General features: G+C 42.8%; 1 protein-coding gene across 3 annotated transcripts in view; it reads left to right on the top strand.

Moving 5' to 3' along the window:
- LOC147424007 (mechanosensitive ion channel protein 1, mitochondrial-like) overlaps window positions 1-14,474 on the top strand; it is an 83,768-nt gene extending 69,294 nt beyond the window's left edge. Inside the window, exons 5-6 of one of the 3 annotated variants that reach the window (XM_086501966.1) lie at window positions 13,695-13,928; window positions 14,024-14,474. In XM_086501966.1, the coding sequence (XP_086358092.1) occupies window positions 13,695-13,928; window positions 14,024-14,119 (330 nt within the window). In that variant the 3' untranslated portion in view covers window positions 14,120-14,474. Of the gene's footprint in view, window positions 1-13,694; window positions 13,929-14,023 lie in introns of those variants that run through there. The other 2 variants (XM_086501967.1, XM_086501968.1) reach the window with 2 other exon arrangements.
- Window positions 14,475-19,864: the final 5,390 nt, after the last annotated feature.

The raw sequence follows: 19,864 nt of genomic DNA, 5'->3' as shown, positions 1-19,864 counted from the left end.
AAAGGCAGTGGTTGATTTTCATGTGATGCCAGCAGGGTTGGGAGCATATCCTATTATACTGGACAGACCATGGTTACGTGTAGTGGGAGCTGTTCAAGATTGGCGACATGGTACGATTAGCCTCTATGGAAAGACAGGTACCAAGAAGCTTTATAATATGGACACAAGGAAACGATTAGAGGAGCTTTATGAAGATGAGGATGAGTCTAGTGATGAAGACTCTTCCACGGTGACAGATGAGGACAGTGATAGCACTACCAGCGGTGATGAGGATGCTGATGTTGCATTTCTTTTGATGGACAAAGAAATCCAGGAGTTTGGTTTAGTTGCATTTGCGAATGAGGTTGAAGATGAAAGTGAAGGGCCTTATGAAGTGATTGAAGGGCTGATGCAAACCAAGGTTGAGTTGTCAAAGAAGCAGGAATTGATTACACAAATGATCAGTGGAGACCTCTTAGCTATGGAGAAGGATATATATTTGCACATGCTGGCTAGTTTTCCTGATTTGTTCATTACTTCATATGAAGAGATCAGAGGGTTCAAGGGCGAAGAGATGCATATAGAGCTGAAAGAAGGTGCTAAGCCAGTGCGGCAAAGGCTAAGAAGGATGGGTCAAGAGCAAATGGAAGCCTTGCGAGAAGAGGTGGACAAGTTGTTGAAGGCAGGGTTCATAGTCCCTGTGGAGACCACAGAATGGGTGAGTCCAGTTGTAGTCAGTCAAAGAAGGATGGGAAGTGGAGAATTTGTGTAGATTTTAAACCCTTAAACGCAGCCACTAAGAAGAACCCATATCCTCTTCCATTCATCGATCAGATCTTGGATTCAGTGGCAGGTTATGAGAGGTACAGTGTGTGTGATGGTTTTTCAGGCTATTTTCAATTGAAGATTGCTCTTAAAGATTGCACAAAGACCACTTTTATTACGCCATGGGGTTGCTATTGCTACACAGTATTGCCATTTGGGTTGTCAAATGGACCTTCCTTCTATCAAGAGAGAGCAAATTGGGTGTTGGAACCATTCATTGGTAGTTGTGTTAAAGCTTTTATGGATGACTTCTGTGTTTATAGCAGTAGGGCTGAACACCATGAGAAGCTGCAGATGGTATTGACTCGATATGATGAATGTGGAGGACAACTATATCCAAAGAAATGTCATCTAGCACAGCCAAGGGTGAAGTTATTGGGCCATATGGTGTCAGAAAATGGCATTGAGGCTGATCCAGATAAGGTTAAGTCTATTATTCTTCTTCCATCACCTACGAGTACGAAGCAATTGGCAACTTTTATACACAAAGTGAAGTACATGGCACGGTTTATTCCATTGTCTTTGCAGCTTCTTTATCCATTACAGCAAGTGGCAAAGCATGATCCATTGCAATGGGATGACAAGTGTGAAGAAGTGTTTCAAGAGGTGAAAGAGGTGTTAGGGGGGTTGTCAGCCATGCAGGCTCCTGATTGGGAGAAAGTGTATTATGTAAATCCATCAGTAGGGGATGATGCCATTGGAGCCATGCTATTGCAAAAGGGGAAGGGCAGCCATTATATGAGGCCAGTGTATTGTGCAAGCCGAGTGAAGTTGGTAGCGGAGAGAAAGTTCTCGGAAGTAGAGCTAGTGATGGCCAGTGTAATATTTGCTTGTCGACGATTTTATCATTACTTGCTACCACGACCTTTTGTTTTCTTGACGAGTTATGCCTTTTTGCCACAGTTATTAATGGTACTAACATGTCAAATGTGGTGAAGAAATGGGTAATTGAGCTGCAAGAGTTTGAGCTCTCTTTTCTAGTGGAAGATAGTACAAGGGCTACCCTAGCTGATTTGTTGACCTACAAGGAGAATCCCCTTATTGTTAAGGAAGAGGTGGTGAGAATGGTAGTTGAAGAAGTGCCACAGATCAGCAATGCACATGTGTTGTTCTTTGATGGTTCATACAGAAAGAGCCATGATGCAGCTTCAAGGGGTATAGCACTTTATGATCTAGAGGGGAAGCTAGTATGCAAGAGAGGGTTCAAATTGGATGCGCATAGCAACAATGAGGCTGAATATGCTACTCTGGAAGCCTGATTACGCATTTGTTTGAAGCATGGGGTTAGAAGGTTGAGCATAAAAGGTGATGCCTTGTTAGTGGTGAAGCAAGTGCTAGGTGTGTGGAAGAGCAAGAACACCTCATTGAAGGAAATGTGCTTCAGAATTAAAGGCCTGTTAAAAAAGTTCGAAGCATGGATCATCAGACACATTGAACGTGCTCTAAATGGAGAGGCACATGAAGCAGCTCAAGGCATGATTGGGGAGCTATTTGTGTTGAGGACCACTTTACCTCTTTATCATGGCCGGGAAAGTTTGGCTCAAGAAGAGGAGCTTTTGCTAACAGGAATCATTCCAAAGGAGATTCAGAAGTCTAAGAAGTATGGCTTTGTGCGTAGAGCATACATGTACAAATTGATTGGTGATGTCTTATACATGAAAGGGGCTGATCTCGTGTTGAGACGTGTACCTTGGCGGGAGGAGCTTTACAGAGTGTTGGAAGAGAATCATGAAGGCGCATGTGGTGGCCATTTTGCTCTAAAGATCACCTTGCATAAGATTTTGCAAGAGGGGTATGTATGGCCTAGTTTGCACAAGGATGTTCACCATTGGTGTAGGTCTTGCAATAGGTGTCAAGCATTTGGGAAGAGAGTGTTGCAGCCAGAGCTACGAAAAACCATTATGGCGTTTGATGTGTTTGAAAAGTGGGGGATTGATGCAATAGGCCCGTTACCTATCACAAGCAGGGGAAAAAGCTATATCTTGACGGCAGTGGACTATCTCTCTAGATGGGCAGAGGCTATAGCAGTAAAACAGATCACTGCAAAGGATGTGGCAAAATTTGTGTATGATGAAATATGTTGCAAGTTTGGGGTGCTATTAGAGCTACTTTCAGATAAGGGGCCGGGATTTAGAGCTAAACTGCTAGACTTCTTATGCGCAAAGATGAAGATTAGGCACCAGCATACCACTCCTTATTACCCACAATGTAATGGCTTAAATGAAAGATTCAATGGTGAGTTGGTACAGATTCTTTCGAAAGTGACAGAGCACCAAGGAAAGAATTGGGATTTGGAATTGCCTAGTGCATTATGGGCTTACCGTACTTCGGTGAAGACAGGTACAGGGTTTACTCCATTTCATTTGGTATATGGAAAGGAAGCACTATTGCCTGTGGAAGTAGAGTTGCCTGCAGTAAAGATGCTAGAGAAGCTACTTGGGCCGTCTAGTGATGCATTCAAAGAGAGGCTCTTACAGTTACAGGAGGTTCAGTTGGATAGGATGAGCGCAATGGAGCATTATGGGCAGATGCAGGATAAGGCTTTGGCAAAGATAAATGAAAAGGTCAAAAGTAAGGGTATCAAGAAGCATGACTTAGTTTTGCGTTACAACAGTAAGCTGGACAACACCTTCCAAAAGAAGTTTCAGATTAAGTGGGAAGGCCTTTTCAAGGTAGTGGAGTGTTTTCCAAATGGTATATATCAGTTGGCTAACCTGGATGGGATTCTACATAAGTCAAGGGTAAATGGATTGCGTCTTAAATTATATCATGCGAGGTTAATGATGGTGGAGCAAGATGAGCTGTCTGTGGAGCAAGCAATGTTGGTGAAGGATGAGGAGACCTGTGATGCGGCGAGTCTCATATCTCTCTTTGCTGCTGCTCATCATGAATGATCTAGCAGGCTAGGGGATGGGCAAATTATGTCAGGAGTTTTTTGGAGCAAGGGATTGCGCATATGTACATACACATGCATGGTGCATCGAATAAAGGATTGCCCAATTTCCATAGCCAGGTGGTTACGTGGGGCCCACGTGTGTACAGGTAGGACAGGGTGTACATAGTGCAGCGATTTTCACTATTAATAGTACCAGTGTGTTTTTTCTACAATAAGGAGGAGTTGGTAGCGCGTAAAACTTCTCGAGGAAGCTATCCGTGGGCCGACGACATGAGGTAAGCAGATGCGTCAGATGCCATCGAGTGGCGTCAGGAGGTCGAACGGGGTCAATACTTGCACGCGGAGAAGTACGGACACAACGTGGGTGTTTTCTTGTGATACTTATGCAGATAGGTCATCATGAGGACCACTTTTTGGGGCCACTTCACGTGGTTGCGGGATGCATTATTTGGAAAAACTGAGTGCCAGGTGTGGGGATGATGCAAAAAGGTGACAACTATGCACTACGAGGTCAGTTTTTGGCCTGTTCGGGGTCCGTTTGAGGTCATCTAAAAGGCCAGGGGTGCCCAAATAATAAAGCTAAGTGTGGGAACTGAAAAAATAGAGAGAAGACCAGAAAAAACGTGGAGAAGAGAGGAGGAACAGCCGTAGGTGTGTTTTTGGGGTTTTTGGAGCCTGTTTTGGCCGTAAACTGCTCATCCGAGGTCGGATTTGAGCACTTTGACATTGTAGACTGGGGTTTTGGGCCATTCCGGACGCGATGGCGCTGTCCATTTTGCCAAATTCCTCACTCTTTTTCTGCTGTTTTTGCTGTGTAAGTTTCTCCTATGATCGAAGCTTCTGCTCCAGTTTGTGATTGTATTTGGCTTATTTTACCCATACTGTGTGAGCTATTTGCCCCATTGGTGTTGGCCCAAGCTCTATTGTATCTAAACATCAGAAATTCTCCTCTTTTGAGCTGAGTTTTTGAGAGAGAGTGTGTGTGTGTGTGTGTCTCTGCGTGGAGTGGGCAAGTGGATAATCTCTCTCCTCTCACTCCATAGGTGTGTTCCCTGTCTCGGCCAGGGGTATTGTGTAAGCCGAGTGGTGCCCCATAGTGTGTGTGTGTATCTTCCCAAGAGTGTGTGTCGGGTCGTTATAGAGGCGCTGTGTGTGTTTTCATCCCACTCACATTCGGATGCCAATGGGAGGCCACTTGTAGATAGGAGGTGAGATCATAGCATAGAGGATGTGTGGGTCAGGAGGTGTGGCAATTTTACTCAAGGAAGAGTTACACCCTCTCATTCGCATTGTTCGAAGAGGTGAGCATGCTAGATATTTGTGGGTCAAGGTGAGAGCAGAGACGGGGAGGCCACTTTATATTGCAGTATGCTATTTCCCCCCGAGTACATCTCTCTATGCATTGCCCAAGGGACACTCACCATACTTGATTTTAGATGAGGACATATGGGACATCTCTCAATGCCAGGATGGGCCACTCTCAAACATCGTTCTGATGTTAAGAGAGCTGGATGTCAAGGATTAGGGATTGGCCAAGTGCTCACAGGATGTGGTGCATAATGAGTATGCGAGATATTTGACAGGCATGGGGAGTGCACATGTACTGGCCATCCTGGATGGCCTACAGAGATTTCCAATAGCGAATAGGTCAATTGTTTTCCTTACGGACATGGGGCTAGCTAGTGGATTATGTTATGCCTTAGCCCAATTTTATATTATCCAGGATTTTACAATTGGCCCCAAGCTTGTTGGGGTAGCAGTAGATCACGCCCTCCTCACATTTACAATTTCATTCCAGCTTAGTACAGCTCTGTCGTCCCAGACATCTACACATACTTGATACTCTTTCACATCGGAGACTGGCTCTGTCTACATGGATAGTATTTACAAACGCTTGACCACAGAGAAGCGACGCCCATTAGAGGAGCTTACCTAGATATTGACAGACTTTACATGATTCAGCAGTAGAGACATACCCCCACCCAACCCGTGCACTGATGACGTTCTGGGAAACACAGTTGGTATGATGAGGAGTGTAGAGAGAGAAGAGCCACACTTCAGAGAGAGGTGGTTCTGGGAGCCATTACTCATAGACAACCACAAATAGCCTTTAGGCACCTAGCGACGGAAGAAGAGGAGTTATCTTGCTCGGTTAGAGGAGGTGTTGTACCAACTATTCTTGAGCCATGACTCAGGCGAGGCACGGAAATTTTTTCATGAGCATTCCCCCCACCGGCTATCACATCAACTGAGATTTCGGACGCATATGCAACATCTTTGTACACAGTTCAAGGGTATCTCTACCCAACCCTTTGGATCCATGCCCATAGACATGCACTTTCTTAGCACTGAGATGATAAAGAAAGCCATTGACAGGATGAACAGCCTAGCGTTTTTGGTTTTCAGCCCTTATCGCTGCAGAAGTTCAGCGTTTTCAGCTTTGAAGACGATAGCAGATTCAGCCCCAGTTGGTTGCAGAAGACCCCCCCATTTTCAGCCCTAGAAAACGCAGCCAAAACAGTCATTGTCAGCCCCCGAAACAGTCCTGAAATTCAGCAGATAGAAGACCACAGATTTCAGCCCTAAAGTCGTCGTCATCATCACCGTCGTCGTCACCGGCATAGTCCCAGGTTGCATCAGTCCATTGCATCCGCATTGTACCACTTTGTGCAATCAAAAAGTAGACCACTCTCGCCGACGAGAGTGGGGCCTTCGGAGGAGGGTTTTACAACGTCTCTGGTGTCGTATCTCTCTTCTCTCTTTCTCTCAGTCTCATACACTTGCACGCACAATATACACTTACTTTGTTCGTGATCATAGCACTTTCCATTAAGAACGGAAGGCTCTCCCTTCCATAAGAACTAAAAGGAACCCTTGAGCACAGTTCGGAGCACTCATCTTGAGCAAAGCGCAAACAATCATTCCGTTGCACCTTACATTGGTATCAGAGCTTTGGTAGTGTTCTGTATCACTCAAGGAAGGAATCACAAGAATTTTTTTTGCTTGTTGAGGTCGCAGGAACCCAAGTTCGCTTGGGCGTGTCGATTCCTAATCGTGTTTTGTTGAAGAGTGACAGGAATCCCAAGAAAGAAGGGCTTGTCCAGCCTCCCCTTGTGTCTCTTTTCACTCATTGAGAGCGGACCGTGCACTTAGCGGCCGGCCAATCGACGTGAGGTGGGAAAAAGCAACCTTGGTGTGAGGCAAGGCCGCCAAGGGGTGCGTCTGCAGAAAGGAGTAGAACTCGGGTGAAGAGAAGATCCTTCACAAACACGGTTTGCAAGCGAAAGAAGAACCTCAAGAACCTCAAGAACCAAGACCCCAAGAACCCAAGTTCCTCGTGAACTTAAGAACCCAAGACCCACAAGAACCACGACTTCAGAATGATCATCACTCGAAGCGGAATGGATACTTTGCTTGGAGGTGATGAGCATGAGAGAGGCGAAGAAGAATTTTCCCCACCAGGAGTTTTTTCCGACCCTCCCCCTTCCCCATCTACGTCAAGGATTGCGCTAACTCCTATGGAGGAGTTGGACCAAGAAAGAGAAGCAGAAAGAAAGGCCTACAAAGAAGACATGGCAGCCATAGAACGTAAGTACGACTTGCGAGAAAAAGAAAGTCAAGCAAGATTTGATCGCGAGAACAAAGCAATAGTGCAAGAGATGTTGCGACTCTTTTCTCAAATGCAAGCGCAGATTCAACAGGATCAGGAAAAGGAGACTCTCTCAATCTCTTCTTCTCCAAAGCAAGACACACAAGATTTGCATGATTGTGTGAAGCATGATGATGATTTGATGGACCATGATAAGCATGATGATTTGGATGACAAAGATAAGCATGATGATTTGCATGATCAAGATGTGATTTCTCACAAGCATGATGAGTTGCATGAAGAAGATGTGATTGTTCACAAGGATGATGTGTTAGTCGATGCTTTTTCTAGCGAAGCTAACCTCGTTGTAGGTTTGATCAATCACGAAGAACCGATCTTGGCTTTCGAGTCGAGGTCCAAAGAACCCCCACAGGACGATTCGATCATTCAAGAAGAAGCGATCTTGGCTCTCGAGCCTAGGTCCAAAGAACCCTTACAGGAAGTATTATGTGTTCGCATGATTGATACGCACGCATTGTTCGATTGTTTCATTCGTGATCATTTCTTGTATTTTAGTCAGCGTCTTTATGTGATCCCTTTTACGAGGCATGACATATTGTACGTTGAGCACGTTTCACTCATGAATGAGCACGAATGTATGCGGATTGTTCATGAAAAGCTGAAAAGTATGTATGTAAGGAAGTCACATTCCATGTCTCTTCCTTGGCATGACACAGTTTCCGAACAAGCACATGAAAGTATGAACACCAAGCATGGGCATTTCCATTGTGTTTTGCCACAGTTGATTGCTCTAGATCATAAGCGAAAGATTCGATCTCATTGTTTGCAATGTTTGATGAACGGGTTGTCACTCCGTCTCTATGTTCATCTACATTGCATACACAGCCTTTAGAGAAGATAAGATTTTTTCCACTCACTTTACATGGAATAGGTATGTTCATGGTTTTGTGTTGGAAATGGTTTCATGAATTTTCAGCCATGGAGATTCTTGAAGAAGAAAGAAGCATGACACTCGATGAAGTTGAAGCATCGAAGGAGCCACAAAAGACTTTGTCGCTTTCTGCGCGGCCCAAAGAAGCAAGCGTTGCAGACCTTTATGAAGTTCAAGTACCGCACGACCCACACATCAGGGTGGGCCGACGAAGAGTCCCTTCCAGGATTCCGGATGCTATTGGCGATCTCCCTCGACGTCCTACAGTTCGGTACCAATACCTCACTTTGAAAAGGAGGGGATGTCACGTGACACATCCAACCCTATGTGTCCGTGGACAAGCTACAACATGATCAGGGTTCAGTCAGTCTAGTCAGTCTAGATTTAGAAGTGATCTGGCACTTTTGTGAGTCTATTCGTAGACCGTGCATGCCCAGTCACTTAGTGTAGATGCATATCCTCTGGTTGCAGACAGCATGATCATCAGTATTCCCTTCAGAATCCATCAGATTCAGTCAGGGGAATTTTCCAATGCATTTAGCCTATTTTCCCTATTTTTGGTATTTTTCACTTATTATTTTTAAGTGACTTTCCAACAAAAGTAGGTAGGGCAATTTTGCTAAGTTAATATATAAGCAAACCCAAGTTAGCACTCAAGGGCAGAAGAGGCAGCAGGAGCACATGCTCAACAGGCACCTTCTCAGCAAGAACCCGTAGAACCCTCAGCACCCTTGGCGTTTTGGTCTCCATCCCGCTACACATCAGCCCCAGCGTTTTCCAGTCTGTAGCATCGCTAGCAGTACCAGATCATTGGCGTTTTTGCACCAGCATATCCCCGCCATCACCAGGATACCTAGCGTTTGCCTTATCAAGGGGAATCGTCAACAGATGTCCAGGCAGCCTAGCGTTTTTCACTAACGCTAGAAGAACAGCCAGCGTTTTTGGTTTTCAGCCCTTATCACTGCAAAAGTTCAGCGTTTTCAGCTTTGAAGACTGTAGCAGATTCAGCCCCAGTTGGTTGCAGAAGACCCCCATTTTCAGCCCTAGAAAACGCAGCCAAAACAGTCATTTTCAGCCATTGAAACAGTCCCAAAATTCAGCAGATAGAAGACCACAGATTTCAGCCCTAAAGTCGTCGTTGTCATCACCGTCGTCGTCACCGGCATAGTCCCAGGTTGCATCAGTCCATTGCATCCGCATTGTACCACTTTGTGCAATAAAAAAGTAGACCACTCTTGCCGACGAGAGTGGGGCCTTCGGAGGAGGGTTTTACAACGTCTCTGGTGTCGTATCTCTCCTCTCTTTCTCTCAGTCTCATACACTTGCACGCACAATATCCACTCACTTTGTAACACTTTCCATTAAGAACGGAAGGCTCTCCCTTCCATAAGAACTAAAAGGAACCCTTGAGCACAGTTCGGAGCACTCATCTTGAGCAAAGCGCAAACAATCATTCCGCTGCACCTCACACATTTAGGCATCAGGCCAGGTAGGTTTGAGGAGGGGTTTTCTACTCTTGATCATATATGCTGTTATTAAGGAAAGCAGATCACGTGGTGGGAGGATTCACTGTACCTTTGTGGATTGAGGATTCACTGTACCTTTGTGGATTTTCGCAAAGCATTTGATACGGTTCCCAGAGCATCAGATGATGCAAAGACTACAGGAGATGGGAGTATCCACATAGCTGCAGCACAAGGGGTCAGATGATCTGCACCGACCTTTACATATGGTCAGCAGAGGGTTGAGTATGCAAATTCATACTTACATGAGAGTGGTGTTGAGTGGTCCAAAGTTCTCCTTGAGGAGAGCAACAGAGACTAGACTGACGAGAGCATATGCAGCTTTGAGCAGCATGGAGAGGATGTGTTCGAAGATTCAATTTCGGGAACCTCGAAGAAAGCTCTGGTTATTTGACACATTGGTTAATTCAGCTATGCTCTATGGGGTGCAGATATGGGAACTATCAATAGATCATCATAGCCGAGCTGGCAGTAGTGATGGATGGAGATGTATGGAGAGGCCTCTGGTCTCTATGATTTCCCGGATGATTAGGGCCAATGCCTCTGTACCGCACGAGGTTATTCGTGCATAGCTTGTTGCTCCTCCGCTGGTCATAGAGGCACTTACCAGATCCGTCTCTTTTATACACATCTGGGATCTCCCTTAAATTAGATGTGCTCGCCTAGCTTTGGAGTCTTCTTGACAGCTTGCCTCACAGGGAGACATCTTGTTGGTATGCATAGATAACATCATGGTTTGAGCTACATGGATTTAGTATGGACAGACTATCCCTCTTTCGGTACTCGTTGGATGAACCCTCTTTGTCCCTCACATAGACCGAGATTACCCGCCTCATCATACAGAATTTGATGTAGCTAGACACTAGGAGGACATGGATAGATCCGACACGAGAGCTTGGCATGAAGATGGCTTTCTACAGAGAGCATCTTCTCCAGTTCACAAAGGATGGATATGTGATCAGATGTGCCTATATGGAGACTCATTTATCCCATGGAATACGATGTGCTATTGGTTAGATGCGCACATCATCACATCAGCAAGATTTAGGAGAGTACCAATAGAGGCCAAGATTTACTAGTTGTGACATATAGAGCCAGTGAGAGAGAGAGAGTTATATCACATATGCCATTGTCCGGTATACTATGAGATACGAGGCCGCTTTCACTGTCTATTCAGAGAGGGCTTTGGACCACTCGCTAGAGTCATGATATATCAGGATCAAAGATGCCTCGGGTTGTTTTTGCTAGAGTTGCGCAGACACAAGGAGAATCTCTTGAGGAGATTAGACAGTGGGAGACATTCACAGATGGAGATCATTGACTTCTTTAGAGTAGAGACTCGACAGTCAGATTAGCAAGCTTCACAGGAGACTTCAAAGTCCACCTATACTAGAGGTATATTGAGTGACATAGTCATTGAGCTTGGGAGAGCTAGACACCCACGTCTACGAGGGCCACCACGACATGAACGGAGGCTCCATTTGAGGATCAGGACTATTCTAGCATGACATGGGAGACGTCCAGTTTGACTATTTACAGAGGTGGACATTGACGATGCTCTTCAACAACCGACGCAATACATCCTCGGACATCGCCCAATGCTAGACATCCTCAGACACTGATGTTCATTTTAGCTTTTACTTCATTTTATTTTGTACCCAGACACTATCAGATCCACCAGAATTGTATCAGTTTGGTCTCATAGGCATTTTGGCCTTTTGTAGACGTTTAATATAGCATTTATTTTATTTCTTATTTTGGCCTTTTGAAGGCGGTAATATATTATTTCATTTCCTCTCTCTCTCTCTCTCTCTCTCTCTATATATATATATATATATATATATATATAGATATACACACACACACACACACACACACACACACACACACACACACACACATACCGGGATCCATAGACAGGTAATATGTATTTTCGCTCTTACATATTGGCTGAAATCGTGAAGAATATATATATATATATATATATATATATATATACATATATATATATACACACACACACACACACACACACACACACACACACCGGGATCCATAGACAGGTAATATGTATTTTCGCTCTTACATATTGGCTGAAATCGTGAAGAATCATGTGTGTGAGGCTCACTCATCTCAGTCAGTTACCACATAATATGACATGGCAAAAATGCTAATGTATGTGCTAGATCGGCTAAAATGCAAGGTGGAACCGGATGTAAAATACGGTATGTATTCATCACGTAAGGTATGCAGTCCTCTATGGATTGAAGTATAAGATACGTAAAAATATGCCCCATTGGTAAAAAAACCTTGAAAAAATAGAGAACTAGGAATTTTGCAATAGAAGGCTACAAACATATAAGTTATCACTCTATAGTTGATTGGAGAGACCTAGCTACCCCGAACATCCTGACAGTTACACAATACCTATTACCATGTAGACGTCCTTCAAACACAACATATTTGACCTATATGATGATACGATCTGAAATTTCAATACCACAAAGTGATATGCTCATTGCCAAAACTACACCCTAAACCCTAAACCGGTGCTCGACACTCTATGCACTATGTGCAGTCTCTCCAAAGACTCCTTGGTTATGCTCCAGATTCAAGTCGGCTTCAAACTTCCATTAAAGGGTTGAAAAATCCCACGCCCCACTTAAGGAACTAACAGGAACAATTGGCCCCTAATAAAAAATATTACCACCACAAACAAACAACAAACAAACCACCACCCCTAAAAAGACCGCAAAACAACCCACCAAAAAAAAAAGTATGGATCCGTACCATACAGATGGGATGCCTACGCATGTATGGGACAACCTTGCTAAAGTGTGTCACATCAGCATAAAAGCTAATAAATGGACAAAATGGGCTGGAATGCATATGCAGGGCCATTGTGTGTCAAGCAGTAGTGGAAAAGATGAATTGGATGATGAACGGGGTTGCAACTTGCAAGGTGATGCCGACTCTCGTTGAGTGTGGATAGTTGCAAAATTACAAACATTTGGTGGTTGATCTATCCTCCAAAGCATCCCAAACAAATGGACAATATAACCACTTCCGATGATTGGTTATAAAGAAGATGGTGAACTGTATACTAATCTTTGCATGCTTGAAACAACAAACAACTTGAAATAACTAAGCAGAACCTATAGAAGAGAGTGAAGGGAGATGGAGAAGAAGATTCTGGAGCGCAATGCTCTTTCACAAGAGAGCTGGTGGCTTGAATCACCACTTCAGCACCCCCAATTCAATTGATTGTGTACAATGCCAAGAAATGATCTCCTCCATCGTAGCAATCCACACATAGGTGCACCTGTTATCAGTATTGCCTAAAGTTATCCGCAAGGGGGTGTAAATACCTTATCGTAGAGTCATGGGCCGGCATCATCGGCGTTTTCTCTTTTTCTTACTCTAGATAATGCTTATTATGCTTTTTGAATGTACATACGTCAAATGCACCAAGTGAAACAAGTTGTACCTCACTCTACGTGACTTCTAATGTATGGAAGCGGGTGCTACAATGTACATAGTGTGATGTGTATGAAAACGATAGCTGCAGTTGCTGTCATGTAAATACCTTATCGTGGAGTCGTGGCCTTGGATGCTTATTATGTACATGCGTCAAAGTCTCAAGCTCCCAAACAGTGAAACGCATCACAAAATCTCCTCACCCCAATGGGAGAAAGGGCAATGAATTTACACCTAATAATCGTGTATGTATTATGTGTATGCATGCTTGCATGTATAGAATATCTATTTATCGCACATGTCCTTGACGTTGAAGAGGAAAGACTTGATTATTTTGATGTGTTTGCAGTTCATTGCTTTAGTATCGGTTGAGAGTACAGGCTGATTGAGCAACATGTAATTAGCTATTCTAGCATTGGAGATTTTGTGGATTTGCAGCTGATTTTTTAGTAGTTGCTTTTGCAGGTGATTGTGAACAAATCCCGTGCAACATGGCGAGCTTTTTCTGTAAAAATTCCTGTCCAGCTGAATGATTATGAGAAAATACCTCAGATTACGCAAGAAATCAAAAACATGTTGAAGAGTCATCCAAGCGTAACTTTCCAGAATGGTGTGCCTCTTTGTTATGCTTCTCGTATTGCTGGTAATTCCCTCGAGATCATCATATCGTGCAACTTGACATTCAAGGTAAGATAAGGTTGCTGCAAGTGTCCTCATTGTGTGTTGTGATTTAAGCTTAAGTAGCTGCTTTGCTTTTCCTTACATGTTTTAACCATCTTCAGGGTAGAGAGGACCTCTTATCAACAGAGCAGGATATCACCTTGCAGGCTTTGAGGATAATAACCAAAGCAGGTGCAACACTTAGTGCCGCGGCGTAAACGTACTCAATTTGTAAATGCTGTAGATTAGATGTGCTGGTAGTTGGAGCCTAGGGAAGTTTTCTTTTTTTTGAATACGTTGCTTGTACAGAAGTAATGGATTGCAGGTCTTGTAAATTTGCGATTCTCACTGTAGTCTTGGTCATATGTTGGCTTTCTACGAAAATTGCTAATCAGCCTTACGCATGAAGCCGTTACATTGACTATAATGGAACAATAAGAGGAGTGCTGCTGAAATCTAGCAGTGGAATGAAATCTATCCTCATTTATTTAGCTCAACAAGGTCATGTAAACAAGGTCATATCTACCACTGGCTTTGGTTAGTACTCATAATAGCTCATTCATTTACATGTCATGCCACAAGAGGTGATAATATCTTAAGACTCGAAAGGGATCCCCTACAATGATACTTGATGCACACTTCACTCTCTCTCACAGGCATTTGCATCCTCGCCTTCTACTTCCTGCCCTCGTTATCACTTTCAACTCACTGCTGCGGTATAAACCTCAACATGGCACTAGAAGATTTCACAAAACACTTGCCAATGGTGCGTAATAAGTTGGGAGGAGCCAGTATTGCGGGAGTAAAGATGGGAGGGAGCCACTTTTTTCTCGACCAAGATTTGCATGATAGCCCACATAAAATTTCTACCGAGGCTCCTTTGGCTTTGGCACAAAATTGTTATGAGGTCTTACGATGAAGAAAAACACTATTTGAAGGGTAAACCATTCGGAAGTAGTAATGTGGTAAGTGATCGCTAGAGGTAGCATGGATGCGAACCACTCACCCGACTATCCATATAGCGCCATCGATACCATTCAGCTAATGTGGCATGAGTGATGGTGAAGGTGAAATGCCATAATATTCACTATAAGTCTATGATTGGGCAGTCGCCATATTGGTTCCTCCCTTTAATTGGAGTCATGATATTAATCCACCCTTGAAGGAGAGTTTTCATCCACAAAAAACACCAATGTGACAACTCTTCATAAGAATATCATGTTTCCCTAATCCAAACTCTCATTAGGTCAATTGATCCAATTGATGAGTACCAAATCTAGTACTCATATGTGAAACTCTGCGCGTAGCAAAAAGTGAATGATTGCAATCAAATATCCTCTTAATAGAATGTTCCTTTGGCCATTACCTGAATCTGAGATTGATAATTTAGGCTACCTCAAAGAAGGTTCTCTAATTGAGCAAAACATATTTCTCACTTCTCAACTAATAGTAGAGTCTATCTCAAGCGAGATAAAATTATTGCTCTCTTCTCAACTAATAGTAGAACCCATCTCAAGCAAGGTGCTCTAACTAAACAAAACGTATTTCTCTCTTCTCAAGGAATTCCTTCCAAAAAGTGAAATGCTCGAGTAAAGCGAATTTGGACTTGCTTGTGACACATAACAAAAGGTTGCACCATGTGTCTTAAGTCCATGAGTACATTTACTCTCCACATGCGGAGTAAATCCCAAAATTGGTGCTAGTCTTCATTAAAGAAGAAGAGCATTTTGTAGAGTATCTTTGCTTAACTTAATGGGATCCCGATCGCTTCTTAACTCCACGACCTAGGGGAAACTACAATGTGCCTAATCATGGTTGCACAACAGCTAAACCTACATCCCTTTGCTTGAATGTGTGCCCTTACAGTTCCACGTTGCCTCTAGTTTGAGTAGCCAAAGGTGACCCTAGATGTGACCAAAGCTTGCAGCAAATGACATAGTGTTTGGAAATAGTAATGCTAATAAAAGAACTCAAAAGTAGCAATACAATTTGTACTATCTCGTAGCCATATACACATCATAATATTATGAAATAAATTTACTAATACTAAAAACTGTATTGGAAACACCTCTATTGCACACTCTTAATGTATAATGATGAATATATACTGATGATTGTATATTGTTTCAAGCAGATACATATGATAGAGTCGAGAAACCACAAAAGGCATACATCCAAACTCTTTCTGTGAGAGTGATGTCGATGCCGTAAAGATTATCTAGCCAAACTCTACAAATAAATAGCATCTATTTTGTTTGTGACTAACAACCAAAAGTGATATGGCAAAGTATTCCATTGGAGGAAAATCTCATGACTATGGAGATTCTATTTGTTGATAAACTTAGCTACGATCGTCATCATATCGTCATCCTACTCTTTTGAAATGCCAATTCAACAAACGAGAAAAGCACAATTTGTTTCTCTTTGCTCTTGCAAAATCATGAGTAGCTAGGGAATCTATAAAGTGCGTGCCTCTCTTGGGAGATTCTAGATCTGAGACCTGTTGCGTTTGTTGTAATTCTTTCTCATATGCATCATTACGAAGACCTTCTAATGTCTTTGGACGCAAATGAGTAAGTGAAGCCTTGATATCAAGATGGAAACTACAAAGAAAAAGAAAACCTTGAACTTTGTGAAACTTGTCTAACCCATCCAACTTAAGGGTGGTAATCTTCTGATACTGAGACTTGTTAGAGAATAATTGTGCATATAGCAATTGTCCCATGCCTTCCAATTCTTCTCTACTTCATTCAATTTTCTAGGCAAACATTGTTTATGAAAGATATGGTCAAACTACACCCATGCCTCGGGTTTTTTGTATAGGTGGAATAGTCATCCACCACTTGTATGCCTTGCCTTGCAATGTTAGACTAGTTTCTCTAGGACGTTCAATATCCGGTGTTGAATGAAAATGCTGAATGTCTATCCCCTTATAAGAAAATGTATTGACTGCATCTTTGTTTTCATCGGGATCTTCCCATCTATAGATCAACGGCTTCAAGTCCTTCATCCATGATGAAATTTTTGGGTTATTGTACCTTCTTGTAGGGAGAGATTCTAATGGTGTTGGATCCCGGTCCACTCCTTGAGAAACCTCGATTGAGATCTACGGTTGATCCTTGGCCATCTACACCATAAAATTGTTAACTAGCTATGTGAGTGCAATGAATTTTGTATTTATGATAGCCAAAATAGTCTCAATGTGTTGAGTTTATTATAAGAGTGCGTTGAAATCTTGCATGCCAATTAAACCGTGCTCGATTTGTAAAAAGTCTTCTTTGCTACTCACATATCCGGCATAGCCACCTTGGTTGTGGAGGATCTTCAAAATCAAAACTATAATCATCTAGAATACCATGTTTTGACAACAAGATTGAAAGGTTGTATAGAATAATGCTCCTTGAGTAAATCAATGAAACCTAGCTTCATAAGAGGATGCGAGAACAAGCAATCCTTGTCAATTTGAGCACCAAAAAGCCCTTGGCTTGAGAGAGAAGTATAGTATCCGAAATTGAGGTAATCAATTTGCGCTTGAAAGAGAGCTCATACAAATTCTTGTGTGCCATGATTTTCCAAACTTATGGCCTTTGTGTTATGGAAAACCACTTCGAGAAGAGCATGCAAAAGAAAATCCAAGAAATCATGAGGTTGCAGCTCTTTGCCGAACTTCCTTTGTCAATGTGGGTGTATCCAAAGCTTTGAAAAGCCTCCCAAGAATTTAATGTCGGTGAGACTCCCCTTGGCTTAGCACTTCTTGCAAATGTTGGGGAAAATAAAAAAAAGAAGCCATGAATTTATGTTTATCGATATTGCAAAACTTCTTGAGAACAATCTTCAAGGAATTCTCCAAAAACCTGAGCCTTGAGAGGTTGTCATAGCCTTTACTGTATGGGAATACGCCCCTTGGAGGGAGGAGGCCAAATGTCCACTTAAGTAACCCCTAAAGGGCACCCAAGTAGGAAAACAAGTTTGGCTATGATGTGGGTAGCATTTGATAGCATAGAGGAAGAAATGCAAGCTCGTAGCATGCTCTGTGTTGCCCGATTGACCTTGCTCAAGAAAAATATCTACTCAATGCACCACAATGATTAAAATTCGGATGTATGCTTGCCTCTGATCGTGCACCTCGCCCCACATCCTTGCTGCGTTTAAGCGGCTTTTCACACCCGCCATGCAAACTCCATGCAACCATGCAAAGAAAAATTCAAAGATATGTGTGTCAAAAGGCCACACCTACTCTACTACCAGTGAAAGGGCAAAGGACTCAGGCATGCTCTTCTCCACCAAGTCACCTCCTTTTATAGGCCTCCTAGCCCATCTTTAGAAGCTCTTGAATTTAATGTCTAGCCGACCTTCCCTAGGGGACATGCTCCTCCTTTGTTCTACCCTTGTCTTGACATTTAAGTTTGTAGAGCGACCTATTCTTAACTAACAGACCCTTTAGATTAGCTAGAGTACCAAGTTTCATTTACACCTATGGAAATGCTATAAAATAGCTGGATTATCGTGTTTGATTTATACCTATGGAAATGCTATAATATGTTTTTTTAATACTCGAGAGAAATTATAAGTGGGGAAACTGGAAGTTGGAAGTTGGAGTGTTGCAAATAGTTTTGGGTTACAAAATCCATGTCCTATTGATTCTCACTCGTTCACTTCTAAATTGTCGTGTAACACCCAATCCATTATATTTTGTTGCATTTTTAAAAAAATTCTTTGGATTGTTTTAATCTTTATACCTTTAGGAGTTTTAAGGTAATAAGCTGAAGTTAAAGTGGTCCTATTATTGGTGTGTCATGTCGAAGAATTAGACACAGGACTTACAACATCACATACATGTATGGTACAAAAGACCAAAAGAATCATTACAGAGATAGTTGGAATAATACTGGCATTTATCAGAGCATACAAAAATGATGATACATCACCACAAGCTAAACTTGTTTTTATAGATCCCATCCCGCATATTGGTGTGAATAGTTACACTGTTTTCTTTTAGACACATACACCCTTTTGGTACACGACTAAGGTTCCTCTGGCCTAACATTTGACATGCACAGAGGATGTGATCCCACATTACTACAAATTCAATCACTGCCAGAGGAATCCGCATGTGGAATGAAAGGGGAAGGTGGGTTGGAATTTACATATGGCCACAATTGTGCAAAAGGTTGATAGCTCGGGTAATGCCATCTGAGCAGAGTAGATGCCTCTGTCCACCAAGGAGAAGCTGGAGGATTGAAGAGGCTGAGAGAGTTTGCACATTGATTCAAGATAAAGGAAGTGTATTGGGGAAGAGTCCCTTATACTTGGTAGCACTATGCTTCTATGTGACCACTTTCTCCCGCAACTGATCCTTCCTCCTCCTTGCTCAACAACATCTGAATTTTGAGGCTATCTAGCTCCGTCTCCACTGCTTGAAGGGGGCCACCTCCACATTTTGCAACCAATTATTAGGGTTTGCAAGACCATCAATCATAGGGCTTGAAAAATAGTTTGTTGGGAAAATGGGAGACATTCAACAACCTTTCTCTTACCCCAATTAGCCGAGCCAGATTTTCCATCCGGATGATCCTCTAGTGCGGGCAACATTGGAACCACTGAGAGAGGCTTCAATACAGCTTGCCATTTTTGAATCACCCCTTCTCAATGAACTTGTATATCTTCTTTCAATAATGAGACAACTACATCCAAGTCATCCTCTATTACTGGCAGCAGATCAAAATTGTCTTTTTGACATGCCATTTTAAAAGAATAGTCTGCTCGCGATGCCGAGCTAGCTCCTCGGAGACAATTTTGAAAAATTCTACTTGCCACTCTTCAGTCGCAATAGCTGCCTCTGGTGCTTCATAGACTTGGCGTGGAGCTTATTCCTCCCGTCATTCTGTGGAGAAGGCACGTGTTTGAGCTCAATGCAACCGCCCTTCCAGTTCAGCATGTCTCTCCGTTAAAGGTTGATTCTG

This window comes from Adiantum capillus-veneris, chromosome 26 (assembly GCF_014529385.1).
Source record: "Adiantum capillus-veneris isolate H3 chromosome 26, ASM1452938v2, whole genome shotgun sequence".
Taxonomy (NCBI): Eukaryota; Viridiplantae; Streptophyta; class Polypodiopsida; order Polypodiales; family Pteridaceae; genus Adiantum; species Adiantum capillus-veneris.
The sequence above is the reverse complement of the archived record's forward strand: the minus strand, read 5'-3'. Positions and strand labels throughout refer to the sequence as shown.